General features: G+C 40.4%; 1 protein-coding gene across 6 annotated transcripts in view; it reads left to right on the plus strand.

Moving 5' to 3' along the window:
- Positions 1 to 421: 421 nt before the first annotated feature.
- The window catches only part of ANKS1A (ankyrin repeat and sterile alpha motif domain containing 1A), a 176,691-nt gene continuing 150,068 nt past the window's right edge, over positions 422 to 27,044 (plus strand). For 2 of the 6 annotated variants that reach the window (XM_074348523.1, XM_074348525.1), the window contains exon 1: positions 423 to 741. In XM_074348523.1, coding sequence (XP_074204624.1) covers positions 545 to 741 — 197 coding nt within the window. In that variant the 5' untranslated portion in view covers positions 423 to 544. Of the gene's footprint in view, positions 742 to 27,044 lie in introns of all 6 variants that reach the window. The other 4 variants (XM_074348527.1, XM_074348528.1, XM_074348522.1 and 1 more) reach the window with 3 other exon arrangements.

Here is a 27,044-nt window from a genome sequence, read left to right on the forward strand (position 1 = left end):
CCTCTGTATCATTAGGTTCCCACACCCATTACATGTTTGATTTCTGCGTCCAGAAAGAACTGACTTGGAAATGTAGGTGCGCGTTACCATATTTCTCTCTTTGTTTCTACACTGCTTGGATGAATTACCGTATTTCCTGCCCTGTGGGCTCCCAGAACCTTTGGGGAAGAAGTGCACGTTGAGAGGCGCGTACAGGTGTACCGCATTTGTTTCCTTCTACTCGTACAGCGGGTGACCACGTGACGCTCTCCTCATGCCCTGGGAGGCCTATTTCGGCGCAGCTGAGTCCACTTTGCGCAAACCACAGCCACCTGCACCCGCCCGCCGAGCCCCGCCCAGCTAGGTGAACAAGGGGGCGGGGCGCGGTGACGCGTGACGCCAGATCCCGGAAGTGACGCGCTCCTGGGGAGAAAAGGCGGGGGGGAGGGGGGTGGTGTCCCCGGCCGGTTTGGGGGGTGCGTTGCCCGGAGACGGAAAGTTTGGGAGCCGGTACAGGCTCCGCAGCGGCCCCGGTAGTGGGGTCTGGGGGGCGGCGGCCCTGGGGATGGGGAAGGAGCAGGAGCTGCTGGAGGCGGCCCGCACGGGGCACCTCCCGGCCGTGGAGAAGCTGCTGTCCGGGAAGCGGCTCTCCTCAGGCTTCGGGGGCGGCGGCGGTGGCGGCGGCGGCGGCGGCTCCGGGGGCAGCAGCAGTGGCGGCGGCGGTCTCGGCTCCTCGAGCCATCCCCTCTCCAGTCTGCTCAGGTGAGTAATGCTCCGGGGCCGGGCAGCTGCCTGGAGACCCCCTTTCCCCTTCCCGTTTCGTAGGTCCCCAGAGAGGTCGTGGCTCCGGAGACCCAAGTGGGGTGGGTTTGCTCGTGTCCCGGGGCGAGAGCAGGCGGCCCAAGGGGCAAGGGGCGCCGGTGCGGGTCCGCGCGGCTTCGGGCTCTCCCGGTCTCGCGTCCTGACCCGGCTGAGAAGAATGGTGGGAGTGCCCAGGTGGCAGCCTCCGCCGCATGGTACAGCCCGGCTTCACCCTCGCCCGCTGTCGGGTGCCAGCTGTTGTATTTCAAACCACTTTAGAGCAAAAAAATGTGTATTTTAAATCTCCCTCATCTCCTGCAGAAACTCCCACGCCTTGCAGAATCTCAGGGTTCCCCTGGAAGAAATTCTCTTGATTCCCTTCTTTTGGGAACTTGGAACCTTCTACAGGGCTCTGCGGGACGTGGCTTTTGTTGTTTATATTAAAATTTCCTCTGGGTTTATCACATTCAGAGTGTTATTTGAGCCCCTTTTGTGCTTGAAGCTTAAATTCTGGTGCCTTGTAGTAAACCTCATTGGATTAGTCTGTTAAGTGGCATATGCAGGATTCATCAAAAAATAAAGCTATTGAAAGGCTTGTTTAGGAAACTGAAGGGTACTTTAAACTTTTCCAAGGTCTGTTAAAATGAACACTTGAATCTGGAACTGTAAGGATTGAGAGAAAAAGGTCACATTTGTGTGGCTTGGAGAGGGGATTGGAGGTGCTTTGTCAGTGTGAGTAAAATGTGTTGTTTCAGCAGCACTTTCATAGCCTGTTTTCTTTTCCTTCCTTGTTCTTTGAGGTTTTTAAGAAGTGGAAGTTCATTTAGAAATGGCTGTGTTTGTTTTTGTTCCCCATTAGTTTATGTAACTTCGATTTGCGTGAGCTTGGACCAAAGGAGCCCAAGGCTCTAACAAATTGTTAGATATTAAGCACTGAGTGCAAACCCAGGTGTCTACAGAAGATTTTAAAGAACAGTATGAGAAAAGAACTCTTCCAGCGAGTTATTTTGGGGAGGCAAAAACTAGTACCATTTGGGGCAATTTCTCCAGCCACGAGAACAATGCTGTCACATTGTACTCAGGGTTTGTTGAATAAATAAAAGTATCAATTAGAGAATGATACATTTCTACATGAACTGATGGTGGTACTTACTGTTAGTAGTTCAGAAAAATGAGATATCACTTTGGGATGAGATGGAGATCAGGGCTTTCAGGAGGAGGGGGACTTCAGCTGACTTTGAAGGACCTGAGGATTTGGGTAGGTGAAGTTCTGTGATAGTGTTCCAGGTGGGCACACCATGATCAGGGGCACAGAAGTGGGAAAGGATACTTATTTGGTGTTAGTGGGTTACTAAAAGAACACTCTGCCTAGACCCTTGAGTGGTTGGGTGTGATAAAAGGAAATAATAATGGGTGGGCTTACTTCCATCTTTCAGAGTGTCTTAGTCTTTCTTATGTTTATATTACTAGTTCCTATATCAGTGCCAGACAGAGACGTTCAGTAAATGTACTTTGAATGCACGAATTGGGTTTTGACTCTTAACTGGATTACTTTTATATTTCTGCACTTGTGATGCCTGAGAGACAAGAGAAAGACCATACAAGTTTGAAGGTGCCTTTCTCTAATGAGGTGAATGCTGTAGCATTTGGAGTTTGCCAAAGATACTGTAACCTACAGTATGTCCTGCTGAAGTGAGAAACTTTCACATATCTCCTGCCTTCAAGTTATTCTTAGTTCTCTTGCTCAGAAGCTGTTGAAATTTTGCTGAGGATTTAGCTGCCTTGTAGTTAAGTAAGACTAGAGAATCTTTGTTGAGCACAATATTTTTTCACTCTGGGCCTCATGCTGATATGCCTAGTCTCTGTCATAAAGTGTGAGTGGTATCTCCATTCCCTTGTGTAAGAGATCTGATACCTTCTGACTTGCTCCTGTATCTATTGTAGCGATGGTGGATGGCATGAGAGTTGCCCTAGCCTCTCTTCCCTCTGACTCCTAGGGGCAGGGAGGATCTGCAGGCACTAGTTACACTAGGTATGTCATTAATTAGAGGTGACTCTGGTTCAACTAGTGAAAGATTTTGACGAAAATGAGACCATGCATTTAGATAATCCCTAGGTCAGCATGTCCTCCCTTTTTAGGTTTGGAAATAGTAGAGGGTAGGTCCCCTGTGCCCATACTCCCAACCTCAGGGATCCTGGGTTATTTAATGAGAACTGTAGAATCATGGCTTTAGCTTTGGCCCATTAGTATTGCCAGTTGCAACCTATGTTTGTCCAGCTGTTTTAAGTAACCAAGTAAAGCAGTCAGGAATAGGAGCTTACAGCTGCAGTGAATATAAATGTTCCAGACCACATGTGTGTTTGTCCACTCATCTGTTTATGACCCCTCCTACCCCCTCATTCCACAAAGGCTTTGTGCTTATTCCTAAGCTACAAAATGCCTCCTCTCTCACCCCATCCCTTTCTCTTATTCTGCTTGGACTTAGGTCTTAACTTCTTAAAGCCCTCCCTAATCACCCTAATACACGCAGATCTCCCAGCCTTCTGCTTGTTTGGAACCCATTATCTGCAGTAGCTCTTCAGCTCATACTTTGCTTGCCTATTTTTCACAATTTATAGTCACCCTCGCCAATTGAGAACATACCTGAGAATCAGAAAGTCAGCAAAGAAGACTTCTAATAGGGGGGAAAAAGCTGTTATCCCTTTTGACTGTCACTTATTTACTATACATTTATTCAGAGGTAGTATATATAGTATGATGCTTGTTAAGACCACTTGTTCTGAAGTCAGACTGCCTGGATTCACATTCCACTGCCACCAATGAGTAGCTGCTTGATATTCTACAAATTACTCAACCACTTTGAGCCTCAATTTCTGCATCTGTGAAATGGGGATAATATTATTTGCCTTAGAGGTGTTATCTTAGGTGATGAGTGTGAGAAACTTCCCACAGTTTTCTGGCACATTGTAAGTGCTCACTGCTAGGCTTCCTCGGTTTAGTTCAGCATGTACAATTTTGCCATATCTGCTGTGGGCAGAGTACCATGGCAGACACATTTTTGTTGTTGTTTTTATTTATTTTTTAAAACACCTTATGGTGGTATGGTTCCTGTACAGTAAACTACACATATTTCAGATGTACAATTTGATGAACTTTGATAGATGTATACACCAATGAAACCACTACCACACTCAAGATAGCTAACATTTCTATCACTCCCCAAGAGGTGCAATTTTTGAATTCCTCATTTATCCCTTCCCACCTCCCTTTACCCACTGGTAACCATAAGTTTGTTCACTATGTCTGTGAGTCTGTTTTGTAGGTAAGTTCATTTGAGACATGTTTTAAATGTTATTCTTTCACACTTGAAATCTGTTTTCCAAGCCGGTGCAGATTGGAAGCAGTCAATTAGGGAGAGGCCCTGCTCAGGCAGGCATGTTAATGACGTTCACTCACTAAACGCTTACCCATCATCTCCTTTGTGCCAGGCCAATTGTTAGACACACTGTAGAGTTTATCTCAGACCTGGCACATAGTAGGTGCCCTATCAAAATTAGTACCTCTCCCAATACAGTACATTTATAGTAGCATGATTGTGTGACAGACTGAAAAGTGAGGGACAGGAAAAGTGGTTAAAGTCTAGCAGAATTTTTGCCACCCTCAGTAATTCAAGACTATTAACACAGATGTGTGCATCCTTACACACCCGCTTAGGCCCAAGACCTCATTGTACTATAGTTTAGTGCTGTAATAGCTGTTTTTTTGACTCTTAGCCAGTCAAAGATTAAATTATGTTCAGTATAGCTTGTTAATGAAAGTACAAAAAACATTTTAGTTTTCTATCCAAAATGATTCAGGTATAATTTTTGTTGCTTCAGAGGACAAGCAATAGATGATCTAGAAGGCATAGTTAACCTAAATGCCTAGTCCTACAGAGATTCTAGAATAGCATGGATTTGAATGGATGCATGTTTTTACTCTGTAGCTTGGGACAGGCACTGTACTAAACTTAAAAAAAAACTCATGGTATTTTTCAGCTCTGGGCACATAGTGGGCACTCAAATTCTCACTTAATGGGGAGTTTGACATGTTTATGGTTATAGTGAAACTACTGATTTTCAGAAAAGCAACTTCTGTGTGATAATACAGTAAGATTTGAGTTAAAAGTGAATTCTACCAAGTAAGGGGCAAAAAGTTCTGAGGAAAGGAAATGTTAAAAGAAAATATCAAATATTAGCTTAAAACTATAAAATGAATTATGAGCTGAATACCTGATTTGTGTGAATGTGAATGTATGTAAATGACGAGAAGTGAAATGCACTCCTCAGGGTTCAGAAGCACAGAGAAACTAGACCAAAGGCTGGAGCTGAGGAGTAGATTGTGTCATGATCTAGGAGAGTTCTAGACCTGATACCTTAAGCGTGAGAACAGTAAGAAAAGAAGCCAAAGAGGCTTGCTGGAGAAGTCTGGAAATTTATAGACAGTAGCAATAAATGTGGCTGTAAACCAGATTTTACCCTGCTGTGGGCAGGGGGAGACTATCCAAAAACAGTCACGAGTTTCCCACAGATATGAAAAGGTTCTGAAATAAGGAATGGAGAATGAAGTTTTGAAAAATGGACCCCATTTAGGGGACAATAACAGGTTCTCCCCAAATGTCAGAATATATGACAAAGTTATTCATTGTTTAAGATCAGTCTGAAGACTCATTCCTGATACTTACTTAAGGACTTCAGACTAAAAAAAAAATAATTACTCTAACCATTCGATTGAAATGGCCTCTCTTCACCCCCCCAGAATGGATCTGTAGCTTGGAAATTATAATGAGATGACAGCTTTTTCTCATGCTGACCCTTTTACTTTTGTCCTCCTATTGTGCCAGATTTCTTTTGAACGTGACTGTTTGAGCAAGGTGATTTTAACATCCTGAGGAAGAAAGCAACACTGACCATGTAAGAATTGTAGAGTGGGAGGGCTTGGAAGCAGGAATTCATGGATTTATCTGATCTAAGTACCTGCTCTTCTAAGAGAACGCAAAAATGAAACAACAAAACAAAACACAGCTATTTATTAGGATAGCAGTTTTCTGGATCTTCCACAAAACCTCATTAATTCATTAAAAATAGTTTTTAAAAAACTTTTTAAGATACTTCTTTAAGTATAATTTTATTGGGATGACAGTCCTTTTCTTTTACTTTGGAATTGCTGCACATTTTTGCTTTCTCTAAAGTAGAATGTGGTTCCCCTGTTAAAACAAAACAAAAAAGGTAGCATGCCTGGAAATGACTTCCGTGTGATTACTTCATATCGAAAGATCTAGAGAATGCCTAGTCTTAAACTGAGCAAGGCATCTACTTGTAGTACAAGATAATTTAACAGAAGTTTGGTAAATCAGGGATCTCCCTTTTCCTGAATTCTCCCATTGAAGTTCAGTTTTTACTGTCTTAGTTGCAAAAATTAGAGACAGGAAACACTGAAACTATCTTGTGAAGAATTTGGTTTGTATCCAGTCAGCTCCAGCTTGTTCACTTGTCCTGGGAGGTTATGATCCCAGTGAAAGTTGCATCCTTGGCCAGAAAAATCCCTTCAGAAGGTTCTTTCCCCACCCCCATCCCTCTTGGTTTGCTCACCTCAAACAGCTGTGAATTTTGGTTTGCAAAAGGAAGTTAAGGCTATTTCTGCCCTAGTCTTCAGTAGGGAAAGTAAATTACTGGGTGTTATAGCCCAGAGACACCAAGGAAACCCCAAAAGTAGACAGTAGAGAGTTTGTTCTTGGAAATGTCAGGTTCTCTTGTGGGCAGAAACTGAGTCTTTTCTGGAGAGCCCTCAGAAAATGTTCCCCACACTGATTTCCAAAAGATTACTGGCAGATTTTTTGTGGTATAGAAAATTATATTGTTACATTCATAAAACATCTTCAAATAACTTTGGTGTGGTTGGAGTTAATAGTAGTAATACTAGAAATTATATGGTATGGCTTCGTATTTATTCTTTCTCAGTAATTTGTAGATCAAGTTTATTTAATTTACAAATCAAAAGAGTTTTTAAAACAAGCCAGTTGTCTCTGTTCTACTTGTGATGTTATTACCACTATTAAAAACCGGGGAGATGATCCAGGGAGCAGAATTTAACTGGTGAGAATTTAGCATGGCGGCCAAGGCTCAGGCTCTGACCCAACTCTGCCTTGTGACTTAGGCAAGTTATATAACCTCTCTGAGCATTTGTGTCTTTATATGTGTAATAGGCCTAGATTAGTACCTACCTCCTGAAGCAGCATCCCGTGAGCTAAGGTATGTAAGATGCGTAATGCCTGGCACGTGTGGGCTGCTTCTGTCATCTGGTGGGAGCCCAGTGCTTACCACCTTTGATGAACCTGGAATGATAATCCTGTTTGTTACGGTCTTTTTAAAAAATTGATGTTCCTATTTAAAAATTCGTAATAATTGATAGCGGAGTTTCCCAACATTTTCAAATATGAGTCTCATTTTAAAAAGCCTAAAAGTTGGTAATGGTGGCAGAGTTCACAATCTCTTGTCTGAAATCTTGGGGTTTAGAATCCAGAGTTTTGGGGTTGTTGGAGGGTAGTACTGAGCCCCTGGTGGGACCTGGGGCAACACCCTGAAACGTTATGTTTTTGGAGTAAAACCTGTTAATATTCACACTAAATGGAATAAATATGAAACAGCTTCACATCAGTCTAGGTCAGGTTTTACACCTGAACGACTTTGCCACTAACTTTCGAAAGTGTATTTCCAGAACCCTTTGGATTTCTGAATTGTAGATACGGAATTATAGACTTCTGCCTTTATTATAGAAAAACTGCTGGACAAGTAAAAGCATAAAGAAGACAATAAAATCATCTATACTTCCACCACCTAAAGAAATTCTCTTGTAATTTTGGTGTACATACTTTGGTTTTTTCTCTATTCAGCATTTTTTTTTCCAAACAGAAGTGACGTTATTCTGTACATCTTTTGTCTCAAATTTCCACTTAATATATTGTGAACATTTTCCTATCATTTTCTATTTTCAACCTCCTTTTAAATGGGTATGTGAAATTCCATAGTGTGTATGAACTGTAATTTGTTTAATCCATTCCTTGCCATTGGACATGAGTTTGTTTTTAGTTTTCTGCTGTTGGAATAGCACTGTGATGTACGCTGTTGTAGATAAGTTTTTGTGTATGTATGTGCTTATAACGTTTTATATACTCAGTAGGATAGTTGATGTAACTTGAGTATTCAACCATTGCAAAAATGACATGTGTAGTTGGATTTGAGGACTCTTGAATAATTCCAAGGCCCCTTACATCTCCTGGGTCCTTCTGATTGGAAAATAATATACTGATCTATGGCTGCTAAATGCTGCTTATATTTAAGAAGTTACCTTTGTGCAGATACAGGGCTTTTAATAGTCAGATTGGGGCCTCTTGGGTCCTTCTTCAGAGGCAAAATGTTTAGAGGAGGGTCATTAATAATACAGATTTGTGGAGCAATATTCTCCAAGCAGGATGAAACAGAAACCATTTTGTTTTTGTCTTTTGTTGTTCTAGCTTTTGTTATGGAAATTTCAAACATACAGAAGTCTAGAGAATAATATAATGAATCCTTGTGTACCTTAAGTACCCATAAAATAGTTACCAGCTTATGGCTAATTTTGTTTCTTTTTATCATTCCCTCCCTCCCCAACTCAATTATTTTGAAGAAAACCTGTATATCACATTATTCAAGTATGTATCTCTAAAAGATAAGGACTCTTTAAAAAAATATTCACAATACCATTATCACACCTAAAAATGGCAATTCCTTAAAACCATCAAATGTTCAGTCAGAGTTCAAATTTTCCATGTGGTCAAATATTTTATTTTATATTTTACATTTTATTCAAATCTGTGTTCAAACAAGGTCCATACATTGCTTTTGCTTGGTCTGTCACATAAATCTTTTTAAATCTATGGATTTAATATCTGTCATTTTTTTCATTCCACTTTGTTGAAGATAAAAGGTCATTTGCCCAGCTTCCCACAGTCTTGGTTTTGCTGACTGCATCTCTGAGGTATCATTCAGCATATTCATCTGTCCCCTGTATGTCCTGTAAGCTGGAAATCAGATCTAGAGACTTGGGCTGCTTCAGGTTTAAATTGCCTGGCAGGATTTCTTCCTAGAGGATGTTATGTGCATCCTTCTGTTTAGTCTTCTTTTTTGTGATGTTGGTAGCCATTGACGTTCACAGTCCAGATCCATGATTTAATTAAGAGTTAGCAAAGTGGTGATATTTTCATTTCTATTTTACCTTCTTCAGTTATTAACTGGAATGCTTTTTAGAGAAACTTTATAGAGAAACCTCATGTTATCAACTACTTGGTTACCCTGAGGTACAGTTTGTGCAGGAAAGATGGTTTAAATGCTTGGTTCTCTCTCCTTATTTACCAGTTTTCAGATCAAGTTGGTTTCCTAGTAGTCTTCAGAGGTGTCCAATGAGTTTCTTGTGAATAATCATTATGAACTCATACATGTAAACATGTTTGTGCTTCAATAATAACCCTTTTAAAATGTGCTCTGAGGCATTTAGACTTTGCCAATTTTACTTTACTATGAAAGCAGTTGAATTGGTATGTAATGAAGTGGCATTGTGTGTATTTGTGTATTTTAATTGAGTACTCTTTCTACTCAGAGTCCCGCAGTTTGTGCTGTTTCATCCGGTCATTTGCAAATCAAGCATTTTAATCTTTCAGACTATAGATTAGTTCAGTTGGTTTCTAGTCTTTTTTTTTTTTTTTTTTTTTTTTTAACTTTCCTGCTGGCCATACATGGCCCTATTGGTTAGAAACCTACTTTCTAAAAGATACTCTAGGGACCTAAGCAACCAAATTTCTTTAGATTATAATTATGAAAGATCCACTTAAAATGGTGTTTTCCCACCAGCTTTATGGGGTGGCTCTAGCTACAAATTTAGATGTGTCAAGCTGAGTTGTTACTTATTCAGTCTCATGTTACTCCGAACATGTTGCATAGGGTCGTACTTTTTACATAAACGTGGAAGAGTCAGATGAATTGTCTTTGATTAAATATACTAAGCATAGGTTTCTGTCTCCTTATTATTGATTTCTGAGTTATTGCATTCAGAGCTCCTACTCATAGGTCTGATTTTGAGTTCCTGTTCTGCCATCTGTATATTTTCTTTTCTTGGTTTGGAGCTCAACTATATTATGAAAGCATTTCTTTTGTTAAATTTTATCCATTGGTTTTATGTGTTTGGATTTGGGGTGGGATGTCTGGGTCGGGGTCCTTCTGCTTTGGCTTAGGCTCCCCCATTGACCAGCCGTACAAATGCTACATCTGTAGAATCAATTTAAAAGTGATAAAAGCAGCACATGGAACCACTTATTTGTTTTTCTTTTTGACAGTTGTTATGACAGTCAGGGTTCTACTTCAGAGAGATCTTGGCCTCTATTAGGCAGTGACAGCATCCAGCTCCATCATACTGACTGACTTCACAGCACTTTCATGTTGGACTTTCAGTTTCTTTAAAGAGCATGGTCATTAGTTAAGATGAAAAATGAAAATAAAAGTAAGAGAAGAAGTATATTGGACTTCATTTACTGAATAAGGAAAATGTGTCTTAAGACACTGCAGCTTCATTGTGCCGATTTAGCACTGTTGAGTTGAATGGTGCTTACTTCTTGCAAGACTGAGGCTGTGGCTCTGCCTCCACATAGTGGGGTCCATCCTTTGTCATGGTTACACCTCGCACTTATCCCTGCCAGTGATGACTAGAAGCAACAGGATGTATGGAGAACAGCCTTTTCCTTTACTGTGACTGGAAAAGCAGCTCCCATTTGTCCCACTAAAATAGTACCAGTAATCAAGATTTATTGAACATTCACTGATATTGGATTAATAGCATTAACTTCAAAGGCATATTAAGTGCTTGTCCTTACTGAGATTAAGAAAATAAAATTTTTTATTATCGTCCATCCTTTTGATCATTCTGTGACTTTTAGCTTTGCACGTGTACAATCAGATCTCCTAATTACAGTTCTTTTCAGTGATAGCCAAAGCTTAAAATCTCAGGCATTTTAATTTTTTTAAGGAGCATTTTATTTGAAAAAATTGAAAACTCTCTCTTCTAACCTATGAAAAAGTAGAGACAGTGGTGCTCTTACTTGAGATATCACGTATTTAGAAGACTAACTAGTTTATTTGGAGATGGCACTTTATTTAACCTTAGGAGGCTCCTTCTTAAAGGGGGTTTCTGCCTTTACCCCAGTCCTTTTTGTCTGAGTGAACCAACCTGTTGACTTTTGTTTTCCATTCACCTGAGTAAGCATTCAGTGTTATTTTCTTTTCAGTTTCCTTTAAACACAATCCACTTCTCAAGTTATTTTTCCTTTTGAGTTATAGTCGAGACCTGCTTCTAAGAAGTCTGATGGCCAGAAAGGCTTTCAAAACAGATCAATTCAGGGCTGTTTACCTGAAAGACTCTTAGACTTTCTGGTATTTGTTTTCAGATCCTTAGCCCTTTGCTGGGTGTGGAGAGGAGCCCTGGTCCTGGCTTTGTTCACAACTGTTGGTGTCGTGTTCTCTACACTTCCTCTGATCCAGCCTGATTCTGGATCGTGGTTGGGTCCAGTCACCTGATTCTTGCTTCTTTAGGTTGCCTCACAGCCCTGATAAAATGTCAGTGAAAGCCCAGCCCGCAGAGCAGTATTTGAGGCAGTTAACGCACAGTTAATTCCCAGCAGCTCGGAGATGTCCCTCCAGACTGTATGGGAGGTGGATACGCACATGTTGTGGGGGGGTAGTTCACTTCTTGAGTACCTAATACTTTGTGCCAAGAACTTAACTTTACATCTGTATTTTTCTCAGTCTATCTTCGCAACATGCCTGCTAGGTAATTGTTATTGTCCCCATTTTACAGATGAAGAAGCAAAGGTTCAGGGGGAGGTTAAAGTGACCAGCCCAGGGCTACACAGAGGAGGGCAGAGCCAGGCAGTGTCCCTGACTCCCAGAACTGTTGTTGCTTGTAAAGCACTACACTTGACCACTTAGGAACTCGGTGTCATTGGGTGAGATTCAAACCACCACTTACTATATGCTTAGGTAAAATTTTACCAAAAAGGATTAATTAGGGATTTATTTATTTTAATTGTTGATTTTATCACACTTTTTTGCCATACACAGTTCTTAAGCACTTTATACATATTAATTCATTTTGTCCTTATAACAACTCTTTGGGGAAGGCACTAGTAGTATTGCCATTTTACTGGTGAGGAAACTGAAGCACAGAGACATCAAGCAACTTGCCCACGGTAGTGAGCTCGTAAGTGGTGGGGCTTGGTTTTGAACCCAGGCAGACTGGCTCCACAGAGTCCTTAGTCTTAGCTTTTATGCAACTCGGGATTCTTCTATTAAGAATGTAACATAAAATCCCTTTGAAACACTTTGGCTATGTAAAATGAGAGGCTTATTATTTTTTTTAAATTAATTGATCACTAAATTTTTATTTTTATTAAATTTTTTCTTCCAGTTTTATTGAGATATAATTGACATACAGGACTGTGTAAATTTAATGTGTAGAGCAATAATGACTTGACTTATACATCATGAAGTGATTATCACATTAAGTTTGGTAAACATTCATCAAGAGACTTATTTTTTAAGTCACTAGCAGTTTCCTTGGTATGTAGGAAAGTTAGATGAGGGGAACATCTCTAAATTTAGGCCAAATATTATATTAGTGTAGAGGATATAGGGGTAGCCCTGCAGCTTATGAAGAAGAAAAAGCCTCCGATATTGCTTTTTTTTACTTTCTTCTAGAAAATTCTCACATTCCTCTCAAGCAGGTTAATATGTCCATGAATTTTAACTGTGAGAAAATTCAGGAACCCCCTCTTCCCAAGTTCAAAGTGATAAAGATGTGCCAGATACACTACTGAGGTCAAAGTGTGTGCAAGGGAAGTAAATCTAAACAATTGGCAAGAAACCAGAGGCCTGTGTATTTGGAATGATTTCTAACTATTGCCACCAACTCTGCTTTTTTACAGTTCTCTTCCCTTCCCCTCCTTCATTAGTGATTTATGACCAAATTTTACATTCCCAAACAATAATCTGTTTATCATAAAATGATTTTCTGGGAGTGTTATCTGGCTAGTTCAAATGATGGTTGATACTAGCTTGAAGCCTGGGATTATGGGACAGGAAATATTACTTTCATAATCCTTGGTGCTTTAATCTTTACAATCCTGTGAGATAGGTATTAGTGACCGTTTTACTGATGAAATTCAAAGAGGTTAAGTGACTTGCCCAAGACTGAAGTTTTCCATTTGCAAGGCTGATGGATCTGTTTTATGTGGAGATCATGGCTGCCAAGATGTCTGAGTCTCCAGGTTGTAGAAGGAAAAGTGTTCTAGCTGAGTAGTTCTGAAAGTACCCTTAAGTCCTATATGCTTAGCAGTAATAGAACAGCTCTTCTACTTTTGATTCACAAATGAAAATATCTCGTGTTGAAATTGGCAGAGATTCCAAATTTGTTACTTTTTAATCTGTTGCTATCTCTGTAATTATATGTTTAAGACCTAGCTAGAGAATGGTTTTTTTGCTGGTCACTTACCAGCAGCCCTTTGCCGTCTTTAGCAGACACAGAGCAGACTTTTGTAAAGGTTTTTATGTAAATGGTTGAGAGCTTAGTGTTTCACTTTAAAGTTGAAAGGTTTTTCTTTTTTAAAGAAAGAGTGTATACAAAATCAGGATCCTTCCAATAGTAAAAATAATAATAATAATAATAATACTTAAAAAAAAAATCAGGATCCAGTAGTTTTACTTATTAAATTTTGTCAACCAAGTTGACAAAGCTGTCTTTTTATTCAATTTTTTAAATTGAAGTATAGTTGATTTGCAGTGTTTCAGGTGTATAGCAGATTGATTCAGTTATGTATGTATTTGTATGTGTATATGTATGTATATATATTCTTTTCCAGATTCTTTTCCACTATAGGTTATCACAAGATATTAAATACAGTTCGCTGGGCTATACAGTTGGTTTTTGTTATTTATCTATTTTGTTTTTAGTAGTGTGTATCTTTTAATCCCAAATTCTTAATTTATCCCTCCCCTCTTCCCCTTTAGTAACAATAAGCTTGTTGTCAATGTCTGGGAGTCTTTCTATTTTGTAAATAAGTTCATTTGTATCATTTTTTAAGATTCTATGTGTAAGAGATATCATATCATATTTGTTTTTCTGTCTGACTTACTTCACTTATATGATGTTCTCTAGGTCCACCCATGTTGCTGCAAATGGCATTATTTCATTCTTTTATGGCTGAGTAATATTGCATTATATATACATACCACATCTTCTTTATCCAGTCATCTGTTGATGGAATTTTAAGTTGCTTCCATGTCTTGCCTATTGTAAATAGTGCTGCTGTGAACATTGGGGTGCATGTACCTTTTCAAATTAGACTTTTGGTCTTTTCTGGATATATGCCCAGGAGTGGGATTGCTGGCTCATATGATAACTCTGTTTTTATTTTTTTTAAGGAACCTCCATACTGTTCTTCATAGTGGCTGCACCATTTACCTTCCCACCAACAGTGTAGGAGGGTTCCGTTTCTCCACACCCTCTTCAGAATTTATTATTTTTAAGCTTTCTTTTTGTAGACTTTCTGATGATGGCCTTTCTGACTGATGTGAGGTGATAACTCAGTGTAGTATTGATTTGCATTTCTCTAATAATTAGCGATATTGAGCATCTTTTCATGTGCCTGTTGGCCATCTGTATGCCTTCTCTGGAGAAATGTCTGTTTAGGTCTTCGGCCCATTTTTTGATTGGGTTGATTTTTTTGTTTTTGTTTTTGTTTTTGTTTTTAAATATTGAGCTGTATGAGCTATTTGTGTATTTTGGAGAGTTTTTTTTTTTTTTAATGTATTCTTTAACCATCATGCTCTGTTAGACTCATTATCTTTAGTTACCATCATTTCTGTTTACTTCTCTTTAATATTTACTCTTTAGTCAACTATTTATCTGAAAAAATGTGCGTGTTATAAAATAACCTAATCACATCATTATTATCATATATATTATTTGTGTGTATGTATTTTTTTTTGATGCTTTCTATTGCTCAAGATATTATCTGATTTCCTTTTGATGGTGAAATAATGAGGTCACTGGAGCCATCATATGACGATTCTGGCTGGCATCAGGTTTCCTCATTACTAGGTCCTGGGACTTGTAAGATTTCGGCATCTTTAGGCTTAGCCTGCTGCTTTTTAACAGTGTTTTGATTGTAATTCACATTTGTTTTAACCTGTTTGTTTCTCATTGCCCGCTTAGTATTTGTACTGAAAAGTTAGGATTGGTCTTTGGGTTTGTGTGGCCATCTGGGTATGAGTGGAACAAAATATAAAACTTGTCTTCTCTTCCTTCATTGATTTTAATTTTAGCCTTTTACTTGATGTATAGATACCCAGACAATCCTTAAATTAAGCCTTAAGTTCTTGTCTGTAGAGTTGGTCTAGGTCTGTGTAGAACTGTGGGGTCTGGAAAGTACATAGGTCTCTTAATTTTATCCTCTAGTCAGTCTCTCCATCCTTGAACTCTGAAGGGACAAGGACACAGGTTAGACAAAAAAAAAAAAAGTCAGTCTGCAGGAAACGCCTCCTGGAACATTCCTCCTTCAGAGTACACACTGCCTCTGGGGACGGGCTTGGAAGAGCAGTCTCTCAGGGGCCTTCTGCGTGTCACCTTAGCCATCCTGTAGCTGTATGATCTTGGGAATGTTTTATACTTCTCCTACACCTCAGTTTCCCATCCATTAAAAAAAAAAAGGACAGTGTTCATAGCGTTCCTTTACAGAGGTCCCAAGGAAGGCACATCAGCACATCTTAAAGTAGTTGCAGAGTCAGACTGGGGAGGGGAACTACTGCTTACTGTTCTCTTACTGTGTGCAAGGAACTCTGTGAGGCCTCTCGTATACCTTGTCCAGAAGGGTAGGTCCAGAGAGGAAGAAGCCTGTTGCTTCATATATGTGAATGTGTAAGTGGGCATCCCTCTGCCCTTGAAGCTTTCATAAACAAATACATTACCGTGTATTAAATATACTTCTGTAGGAGATGCTTAGGAGTACAGAATTTGTCAGTTCCCTTAAGAAATTGATTTGAATTAGAGTGATGATAAAATGGCCCTATAAAATATGAACTCTTCAGAGAAATAGTTGATTCCAGGACTGGGGTAGGGAATAAATAAGTGAAAAAGACAGGCATGTCAAAAGAACACAGAAGCCAGTCTGAAAGAACTGTCAATGGCCAAAGTTGGAACAATTTGAACAACAAAATAAAAAACAGTAGTAATGGGTTATGCCAAAGAATAAAATAAACATCCATGAGTTAATGACATAAATGATTGAATAAATAAATAAATGGGAGCGAAGAGATAGTTCTTCCTTTCAGTAGAATTCCAGTTATTAAATATAGAAAGATTAAGAGGAATAGAAAATTGCCATTAGCATACTACAGTAGTAATTGTGGGGAAGATCTACCAATGATGGCTAAAAGTAGTGGGGGAAAATTTGAGGAGAAACGATATTTACATGCCTCAAAGCATCTCCCCAAAATATTTATTAATTACTGTGATGTTTCAACTCACGTCCACATATTCTATGAAACTCATCTCTCCAGGGGATGAATTTTAATTCCCTTCCTCTTGAGTGTAGGCTGGACTTAGAGACTGGCTTCCAAATAATAGAGAATGGAAACGGAAACTAGTAACTTTAGGATGGAAGAACTTGGCAGAACTTAATCGGGAGGTCAATTAACATAATCAGTCACATTAATATCAGTCTCCCCCACCCCCCACCGATAGGATGTGCTGAGAAGGGCACTTCATCTCTTGTGTTCTTTCCCAGAAATTTGTCACCTCAGTGTAATCATGGGAAAACAGACAAACTCAAACTGAAGAACATTCATCAAGATACCTGACTAGTATCTTCTAAAAGTGAAAGACAAGGAAAGACTGAGGAACTGTAACAGACTGGAGACTAAGGAATTATGCCTACTAAATGTAAAGTGGACCAGAAAGAGAATATGAGTGTAAAAACTGGGGAAATCTGAATAAAGTCTGTATTTAATATTATTGTACCAGTGTTAATGTCTTAAGTTTTGATCAATGTGCTGTGGTTATGTAAGATGATAACATAAGGAGAATCTGGGTGAAAGTTACACAGGAACTCTGTACCATCTTTGCAGCTCTTCTGTAAGCCTAAAATTATTTCAAAATAAAAAGTAAATAAGGACCATGTCATTTAGTGGCTCTGGAGTCAGATTCTCTGGGTTCAGATCTTGCCTTTGCTGCCTACCAGTTGAAAGGTAACAGGCAACTTTCTCCATTTCTTTGCCTCAGTTTCCTCGTCTGAATAGTCACATCTCCCACATAATAAGATTGAGTGAAGATTAAATGAGATAATGTACGTAAAGTACTTAGAACAGTGGCTGGAACATAGTAATGTCAGCTGTTAATATTTATACAGAGGAAATCCAGCCCCCTTTTAGGTACTTGGCCATTTAGCCTTGGATGTAAATAGTCCAGGCTAAAGGAGATTGGAAGAGAAGATGGTAATGGGCTAGGGTGGTCTGGAGACTTGTCCCCCTGACCATACACCCCTAGGAAGTGGAACTTGAGCCCTATCCTTGAAGAGAGCCAAAGATTCAGATAGCTGATAGGGAACTGGCGTGGAGGAGGAAGGGGACCAGCTAGGAACAGAAGTGGAGAATCTACAGTGGGAAAGACCTTTTTGCTGAGCAGTGAGTAAAGCTGTCCAGGAGGAGTGGAGGGGAGGCTCCGTGTGGAGTCGGTGAAGGGGAGGCTGATAACGTGGGTGGGTGGCTGCCTGGATGCTGCCTTGATCAAGTTTAGACTTTTTCTCTAGGCCTGAGAGAAAGTGAGAGAGAGCAAGAGAGTTGTGAGAGGAGGAGTGAGAGCTGTCTCTTCAAAAAAACTGTTTTAGTCACAACAGGATTGTGGTTTTACTTTGAGTATTTGTTGATTGAGCAACTACGTTATAACAGAGTGACCGTGAAGTTAGTAACACTGCAATAAACGTGTTTTAAGTATGGTAGCTTCTCTTTACATCTGGGGCATTGCGCTGTGTGTGTGAGGTACGTATCCTGTCTGCTGCCAGTGCCTGGTGTACAAATGAATTTGCTGACCCTTTATAATGACACTGTGGCCCCAGGGCTAAGAATCACCGCTGTCAGTAACCAGGAGCTTTCAGTGTGCAAACATGCTTTGACTTCAAGCCTCATCTTTGGGGCTGTCTTCCATTGTAGGGGGAGTGTATTTCTTTTGTTAAAAAAAAATTATTGAAGTATAATTTCCATATAGTGGACGTACAGATATTAAGTGTACAGAACCATGTATTTTTACCTACATATACATCTGTGTGGTCATCACCAAGACCAAGACAGAACATCTCCAACACTCCAGAAGGTTCTTGTGTCACCTTCCAGCCAAAAATGCCCCTCCTTGAAGTAACTATCATTCTTTATAATCATAGGTTTTTGCCTGGGAATGTATCCCTTTTTCTCCATCATGCACTTAGGCCCATGCGGTACAGTGGAGTGGGAGCGGGGATGGGTACACATGTGCCAAATACTACACTTTCCACATTCTCAGACTTAAGTAAATTCTCCCATAAAACCACAGACCTAGCCTTATGTTACTTCTCTGAACTTAGTCCCGTATATCACTGACTGCAAGTCAATATTTTTTCCCTTGCACCATGCTCTGTGCCTTCAGCTGACATTTACCATAATAATTATCATCATCATTAATAAACAGTCACTTAGTTTTGGTTTTTACCCAATAGTTTACATGCGTAACTTTCTAGTAGGGGAAGTTGTGCTGATTTGGAATCAAAGGGCGATGGCATTTTCTTCATTTAATGAGTTCCAGACCATGTGTAAGCCAGTGGAATTAGAAAAGCAGTCTCAATCCCAGCCTTCTGATCTTCTAATGAGAGAGAGAGATAGTAGTGTGACGAGTGCTATGAACCAGAGATGCTGGAGGGTTCCATAGAAATCAAGGGACAGGGTGGAGAGGTAGGGGCCTTCCAAGTGTGTGAGGGAAGTGAAGTCCGAGTGGCATATTAGAGATAACAGGAGTTGTACGAGGAAAGCAAGGGAAAGTGAGGGCTCATCTAAGCTGCAGAGAGAGCGCACAGTGTGTGCAAAGAAAGGATACGTGGAGAGCATGGCACATTCCGAAAACTGCAGGCGATTGGTGCGCAGGCTGGAGGTGGGTGCTGTGGAGCAGGGAGAGAGTGGCTGGAGAGCAGGCAGAGGCAAGACCGCTGTGCCCTGGTTAAGGACTTGGATTTTGCACTGAAGGTAATGATGGATCTGTAGTTTCCAAAGGTCACTTCAAATTTTGGGGAAGTGGATCAGAGGGGTTGAAATTGACTAAGAGTGTAAAACTGTCAGGGCCAGTAACAATGGGTGTGGAGGAGAGGCCAGATTGGAAAGATACTCGAAATTGGTGGTTAATTTATAAGTGAGAAGTTGATCTCTCTTAGAACTGCATAGAATTTTACAATGTGAAGTGAGAGAGTGAAATTTTTAGAAGGACTGGATAACGGAAATGAAATACTTTTTTTTCCCTCTTCAGCAGAAGGGAAGTGTTTGCTTTAGAACAGCCCCATTACTTACTTCAGTGAGCATAAGCATTTGTAGATGAAGGCCTAGAGTTATGTGATAATTTTTTTTTTTTTAAGCAGGAAGATAAGCCAGTCTTTCAGTTTGTTTTAACCTTCCTTTGTTTGTTGCGGTAAAAGCTAAACCTCCAAATGGGTATTCCCCACAGAGAAGGCCCATGAACCCTTGAACTGAGGGGGAACTAGTCATACGGAAAGAAAAAAACGAAGACTTCTTACTCCTTTCAGGGTAGTGATTTATTTACTGAGATGTGTACAGAAAGCCAAACCAACACTTCTTGTGGAATGGTGTATAGGTTTGATTCTAAGGTTTTTATAAAGTTTAAAGCTAACACTGCCTTTGCTTTGGCCTGTGATACACTGAAATAAGCTCCTTTGATGTGCACAGGATAGCAGTGAGGGGAATACTTACACCCCCATGGCTGTTATCCAGGCGCCTAGGACTTCCTCATTCACTGTCCTGGTCCTTAGCTGTGAGAATGTGTCCTCATGAAGCTCAAGGACCATGTACAGAAGACTGGAAACTTCTGGAAAAGGCAAAACAAGCTCCCTGGACTTTGTGATTGGCAGTGTCTGGTGTCCTAACCCTGAATGGTCATTAAGAAACCCAAACCACACCCTTTATGCTGAGAGGAAGCTTTTCCCTCCAGTCAGCCAAAATTCAGTCTTCTGACTGCCCCAACTCCAAATTTCCTGTTACTGTAAATCCTTGACAGTTTAGAATAGAAGGATGGTGGTTTGTGGGACAGACAATCCCCATTCAAGTGAATAGAAGAGAAATGGCATTTTGGCTACAGAGTCATATGTAATAAAAGGCAAGATACATTTCTTGCCCTTGGAATCTATAGTACTCTGAGCCACGGTGAATCTCTGCTGTTCCAGTTTTCAGGTTGTGCCCAAGGACTGTTAATGCTTTTACAACATTGCAAGTTCTTGTTCACCCAGGGATGGTCAGTTCAGCTTTAAGTTGTGAGTGAAAAAACACGCTAGGTGAGCACCCATTTATGTGTGACCTCAATTCAGTGTTGTGGTGAAATCAAACATTCATATGCTAATCTGACATTGTTACTGATGTGTACGATCATCATTGTGCTGCATGGTAATTAGGTACGCAATTCACACAAGTGGCTGTAATTAGTATTAATTTTTACACAGCCAAATCAAATTTTCACTGTTTCTTGTTTATTAATTTGTTGGTTCTCCCGCATCTAAAATTAACATCAGTGTCAGCATTTTCCATTGGCGCCTCATGTAGTCCGATCCTCATCTTTGGCATGCTCTGGTTCCCCTGTGTTTAAATATAAAAGTCTAGGGTCTCTTCCGCAGAACCCCTTAAAGGGAGAGGATGGTCCTTAGCTGCGTTTTCTATCCCTACTTGATAACCTCGGAGCAGCTCCTGCAGCTTCTCCCTGATCCCAGGTATTCTGGCAGGCTGGGGTCTTCAGGGAGGTGGGGCTCCAGACCCTGAGACTGGGTAGTTCGCCCATGGTTGGGAGAGCAAACTCTGGGGTGAGAGAGTCCCCTTTACCTCTGAGGAGAGTTGGCAACACATTTTATTAAACAGTAAAGATCGAAATAACTGAAAACTTGTTACTGAGCAGACAGTAGGGACTTAATAGACCTTTTTTTTTTTTTAGAACTACCTTATTCTACTGCAAATTTGATTTTAGATGAGAAAGATGAGTGTACTGGTAAGAATACTTTGATATCTTGGTTAGAGGATCATTGCAAACAATATGTTTTGGAAAGACTGAGAAACAGAAATGGTTTCGAGTGACATTTTTGCCTTGATTTTGTGTACCTATGTGGCATGTAGTGATGGGTGTTTCTGTTTTTGGTGATGAGATGCAGAACTTTTTATTGTGGTCCCGCTGGCTGAGTGTGTATTCCCTATTTTTAGTGTGTATTACCCATGTTAACCTAACCCATCATTTGGTTCCCTAAAGTTAGGTTTCCTGTGCTCAATCAATGCTGTCAGCTTCTGCAAAGGTGAACTTTGTTCTTTCTTCAGACATTTACTGAGTTTCTGCTTTGTGGTAGACCCTGTAGTAGGGGCCAGGTACAGAAAGATGATCAAACATCTTGACTTTAAATACCTTTTACATTACCTCTATCATCTCATTTGGCCTCACCATCCCTGTAAAATGAAGACTGTTTGCGTGCCCACAATACAAATAAGTAGTCACAGAGAAATGAATTGACTTGTTGAAGGTTACACATGAAAATAGTGGCTGAGCTGAAGCCTTGGTCTCCTGCCCTCTAACTCTTCCCTAGTTGGGAAAGATGACATAAAATAGCCTTTGAGCCTAAAAGTAATCAGTCAGGAAGGATGGCGTCTGCCCAAAGAAGTTCATACAGACATTTAAAAAATTCATAAAATGATGCTAAGACTGTGCTCCTTAATGAAAATTTGATTATTAAAACCATCAGAATTTAAATAGTATTAATTAAGAGCTCGTAGTTTGCTCAACGAAAATATTTGTCACTTAACAAATCACCCTAATGGGCCTAGAGTGATTTAGTCATCACCGTTTGATTTTATAAAGTGTTGTCAGGAAGACATTCTTCAATGTGTTTATAAGTTGGCTTGGGAGGTAGTAAGATTTTTCTAATACTGGGTAGGAAATGGTTTTGAAAATTCTGTTAGCCAATGTTGAATTGGCCAGGACAGGAAACAGAGAGAGTTCAGGTAATGTGCTGGCCTATTTTCTTGGGCAGCTAAAAATCCTCCAGGGCCCAGTACCCATTTTAGATTTATTCTGTGAAAAGGCCTTTGGGCTCCCTATGTTATTGACTCTTCTATTTCTGAAGAAGGAAAATTTCCCCACGAGTGAAGTGAGAAGAGCATTAAAATATTGTACTGTGGACCCCAAAACTGTTTATTGGACACAGGCCTGTCGGAAGGCTCTGAGTGCAGGAGCAGGACGGATTATAGAGTTGTTTTTCCCCGGTAGTCTTACTGAGGCTTGTGGAAGCAGCAGAGAGGGCAGGGTGACCTGGGTGGTTAGAGGGTATGGACTTGAGGCCTTGCCAAGCTGAGGTTGTAAGTTATATGATCTTGGGCACATTGCTTCATGTATCTCATTTTTTTTTCAGCTGTGAAATGGGGTGGTGTTTTACTCTAGAAGGGAACTTGGGGTTATCATGTTCTGTAGTGGGAGGTATTAGCTAGCTCTTTATGTACATTTATCTCTGGGATCATTGAGGTCCATCTCGCCCACCAGAGTGTAAGTTCTGTGAGGTCTAAGGCCATGCCTGTCTTTTTGCTCACATATGTCCCTGCCCTGTGGCAGGTCCTAGTGCTTAGTAGAGACTCAGACACTTGATGAAGGAAGGGGTCCCCAAGTACTGTAGACAGCTGGGGATAAATGCAGACACACTTCCTATATGCGTAGGTCTGTAACTGTAAACATCTTGGAGCTTCAGGCCTGGGCAGGTTTTGTTGTTGTCGTTACTAGGGTGCAGTTTGGGTTTTTATATTCCCAAGATTTCCTTCCAGAGGGTTTCCTTCCTACTTCAGCTTGATTGATGAGAATGCCATAATGAAATGAGAGGAAAGGCTAGCTGTGTTTTTGTTTTGCGGTGGGCTGGCATGTGCCTGAAGCCCTAATCTTGGAGCCCCTCTGTTTGTTCAGGGTCCACTCTCAGTTGAAGGCAGAGCTGGTTCTCTCTGTTCCCATCTTCTCAGAGAAAGTATTTGCTTCGGGTCAGAGCTGTTTGCCTTGTAGCCAGTATAAGGCCTTTGAAGAACTTGTGGATAAAAGAGCTTTGTGTCTGCTTCTTACCTGTTAACACATTAAGGAAAATCTGTACATGGAGATTTAGGGAAAGATGAGACCAGCGTCTCAGCTGCAGTCTACTTTTCAACAAATATTGCTGGATTGGAGTTAAAGTGTTAATTATTATGAAAATGGAATTTGGATTGAGACTGCTGCTGCTTCCTCTGTGTTCTCAGTGGAGCCTCCCATGGAAGGAAAATCAGACAAAATGCTCTCTATAAAAGCCTCTATTTTAAGAAGAATGATTCAGAGAGGAACCAAGGTCCAAGAGATTTTCATCAACAAATAAAAATTGAATTGCCAGGTTTGCCAGATGTTTCATTTTAAAGATACTTCCCCTCATTTGGTCTCTGGTAGAAGTCTTCCTTTGCCTCTGAAATATGCTCTGCCCCCATGTAACTTAAAAAAGTTTCAGCATGTTCCGAATCCCATCTGTGTAGGGCTTGTAATTCCATGTGGTCAGCTGGGAATTGATTGCATAAAAATAAAGGCAAGAAAATACCACAGTATTGAACTACAGAGTTTGGGGGAATTTTCTTAAGTTATTTAGTATACTCCACCTTGGTCTTTGACTCACCATTTACTGAGCACCTGCTGTGAACAAACACTGCTCCTTGTTGGCTGAAGCACTGCAGTGTGGTTATCCCTCATTAAAGGTGTGTCCTCCAGCCCTCCTGCGTTACATGGAGTAAGAGAGACAAATGGCTAACAATTAAGGGTGCTCTCCTTTTACAGTTAGAGACAACTGGTTCTTCCAATAGGCATCTTTTTTGAAGGGAGAGGGGCAACATAAAACCCTCCTGCATATTCCTTTATTTGGTCCACCACTAAACCTCCTGCAAGCCCTCTCAGTGTCCTGTGTGCAGTGGCAGAGGAGGAGCAAGGGAAAGAGGAGGGTTTAAGGAGCTTCCCCTCTGCTTCAGCATGACCAACAGAGAAAGGGGAGCAGGCCCTTGGCTGAGTGGAGAGGCCTTTCTGTGCAGTGTGTGGAGGGGCAGGTTTCACTCAAGGTACATGGAGATGTCAGTGATGTTGCCTTTCAGCACCTTTTCATTCTTGTGACCTCTTCTCCACATCCTGCTAAGCTCCCTTGCCACCCCAAGTGCTCAAAATTACCTATCAGAATTCCTACAGCCACTGTGTAGCTAGATGCAACTTGATGTTAGAAAGTCAGTTTTGATAAGAGAATTCACATTGATGCGTAAATGAAATGGCCTTTTGCCCTGTCTCACTCTGTCCGTTAAAGTAACCAACAGATGTGTTGGTGTGTTGAAGGAAAAGATCTTTTTCTGAGTAGAGGAGCTTTGCTTTCTTCCAGCTGGGTCAAGGGAAAGGGGCATCCTGTGTCTGGAGAATCCATGACTGACCGCGCTGTCCTCCCTCCTTGCTCACCAGCCTCTCCTCTGAACTTAAGGCCAGGAGGCCCCTGGCCCAGCTGGGCCCCACCTCCCCACCCTAGGGCTGCCTTGCTTTGGGAATTCCAGGTTTCTGCTCTGGCCAGGGTCACAGCAGTTTATGAGGGTGGAGCTGCTGGTGGGAGCTGATAAGCAACTTCCAGAACTCCCAGACCATGCAGGCCCTGGAGAGGGAAGAGGCTGTCTCTTGTTATCAGCTGCCCTCCCCCTACCTGGTGGCACATTCCCCCACCCTGTTTTACTGTCTCAGGCTTGCTCTGAAAATGTTTTCCCTGTTTCTCATCGTACCCTCTCTGCTCTGTCCCTAGAACCAGCTCCACTTGTTCCCAGAGACTGAGTTTAGCCATCGTGGAAATCAAAGCCTTGAGAGTTTGTGAGTGTGGAATACCTTCTGGTTGAGACTTGAAGGTGTTGAATTCTGTGCAAATGTGAATTGGTATTGGTGATGCCATGTGAAGGCAGGAGAGGCTTGGGAGAGGCAGTGTCCGTGGTGCTTAGGAGTGTAAGTTTTGGAGCCAGTTGGCCTGGGTTCAAATGCCAGCATTTTGCTTAGCAGTGATTTATTTTTTTTTTAATTTTTATTTACTTTTTGCTGCTTTGTCTTTTATTTATTTATTTAAAAAAATTTTTTTAAATTGAAGTACCATCAGTTACAATGTCAGTTTCTGATATACAGTACGATGTCCCAGTCATGTATATACATACATAGATTCATTTTCATCTTTTCTTTTTTTAATCAGTTAAATTATTTTTATTTTGAAATTAGTTTTCCTTAATAGTACAGCACCTTAACATTTTCTAGCTTCTAATCTATTGTTTTATCTATTTATGTATTTTCTGATTTCTAATGTACTTAATACTGATATAAATATCAACATTTATCTAGGGGGTAATCCATTGAAAACAGGTATTTCTTTTTTTTTAACATTTTTATTGGTTTATAGTCATTTTACAATGTTGTGTCAAATTCCAGTGTACAGCACAATTTTTCAGTTATACATGAACATATATGTATTCATTGTCACATTTTTTTCTCTGTGAGCTACCGTAAGATCTTGTGTATATTTCCCTGTGCTATACAGTATAATCTTGTTTATCTATTCTACAATTTTGAAATCTTGTCTATCCCTTCCCACCCTCTGCCCCCTTGGCAACCACAAGTTTGTATTCTATGTCTGTGAGAGTCTATTTCTGTTTTGTATTTATGCTTTGTTTTTTTGTTTTTGTTTTTGTTTTTTAGATTCCACATATGAGCGATCTCATATAGTACTTTTCTTTCTCTTTCTGGCTTACTTCACTTAGAATGACATTCTCCAGGAGCATCCATGTTGCTGCAAATGATGTTATGTTGTTGGTTTTTATGGCTGAATAGTATTCCGTTGTATAAATATACCACGTCTTCTTTATCCATCGTCTGTTGATGGACATTTAGGGCTGTTTCATGTCTTGGCTATGTAAATAGTGCTGCTATGAACACTGGGGTGCAGGTGTCATCCTGAAGTAGGGTTCCTTCTGGATATAAGCCCAGGAGCGGGATTCCTGGGTCATATGGTAAGTCTATTCCTACTCTTTTGAGGAATCTCCATACTGTTTTCCACAGTGGCTGCACCAAACTGCATTCCCACCAGCAGTGTAGGAGGGTTCCCCTTTCTCCACAGCCTCTCCAGCATTTGTCATTTGTGGATTTTTGAATGATGGCCATTCTGACTGGTGTGAGGTGATACCTCATTGTAGTTTTGATTTGCATTTCTCTGATAATTAGTGATATTGAGCATTTTTTCATGTGCTTATTGATCATTTGTATGTCTTCCTTGGAGAATTGCTTGTTCAGGTCTTTTGCCCATCTTTAGATTGGGTTGTTTGGTTGTTTCTTATTAAGTCGTATGAGCTGCTTATATATTCTGGAGATCAAGCCTTTGTCGGTTTCATTTGCAAAGATTTTCTCCCATTCCGTAGGTTGTCTTTTTGTTTTGCATATGGTTTCCCTGTGCAGAAGCTTGTAAGTTTCATTAGGTTCCATTTGTTTATTCTTGCTTTTATTTCTTCTAGGAGAAAATTTTTGAGATGTATGTCAGATAATGTTTTGCCTATATTTTCCTCTAGGAGGTTTACTGTATCTTGTCTTATGTTTAAGTCTTTGATCCATTTTGAGTTTATTTTTGTGTATGGTGTAAGGGAGTGTTCTAGCTTCATTGCTTTACATGCTGCTGTCCAGTTTTCCCAACACCATTTGCTGAAGAGACTGTCTTCCATTGTATATTCCTGCCTCCTTTGTCGAAGATTAGTTGACCAAAAGTTTGTGGGTTCATTTCTGGGCTCTCTATTCTGTTCCATTGGTCTATGTGTCTGTTTTTGTACCAATA

This window comes from Camelus bactrianus, chromosome 20 (assembly GCF_048773025.1).
Source record: "Camelus bactrianus isolate YW-2024 breed Bactrian camel chromosome 20, ASM4877302v1, whole genome shotgun sequence".
In the NCBI taxonomy this organism is placed as follows: Eukaryota; Metazoa; Chordata; class Mammalia; order Artiodactyla; family Camelidae; genus Camelus; species Camelus bactrianus.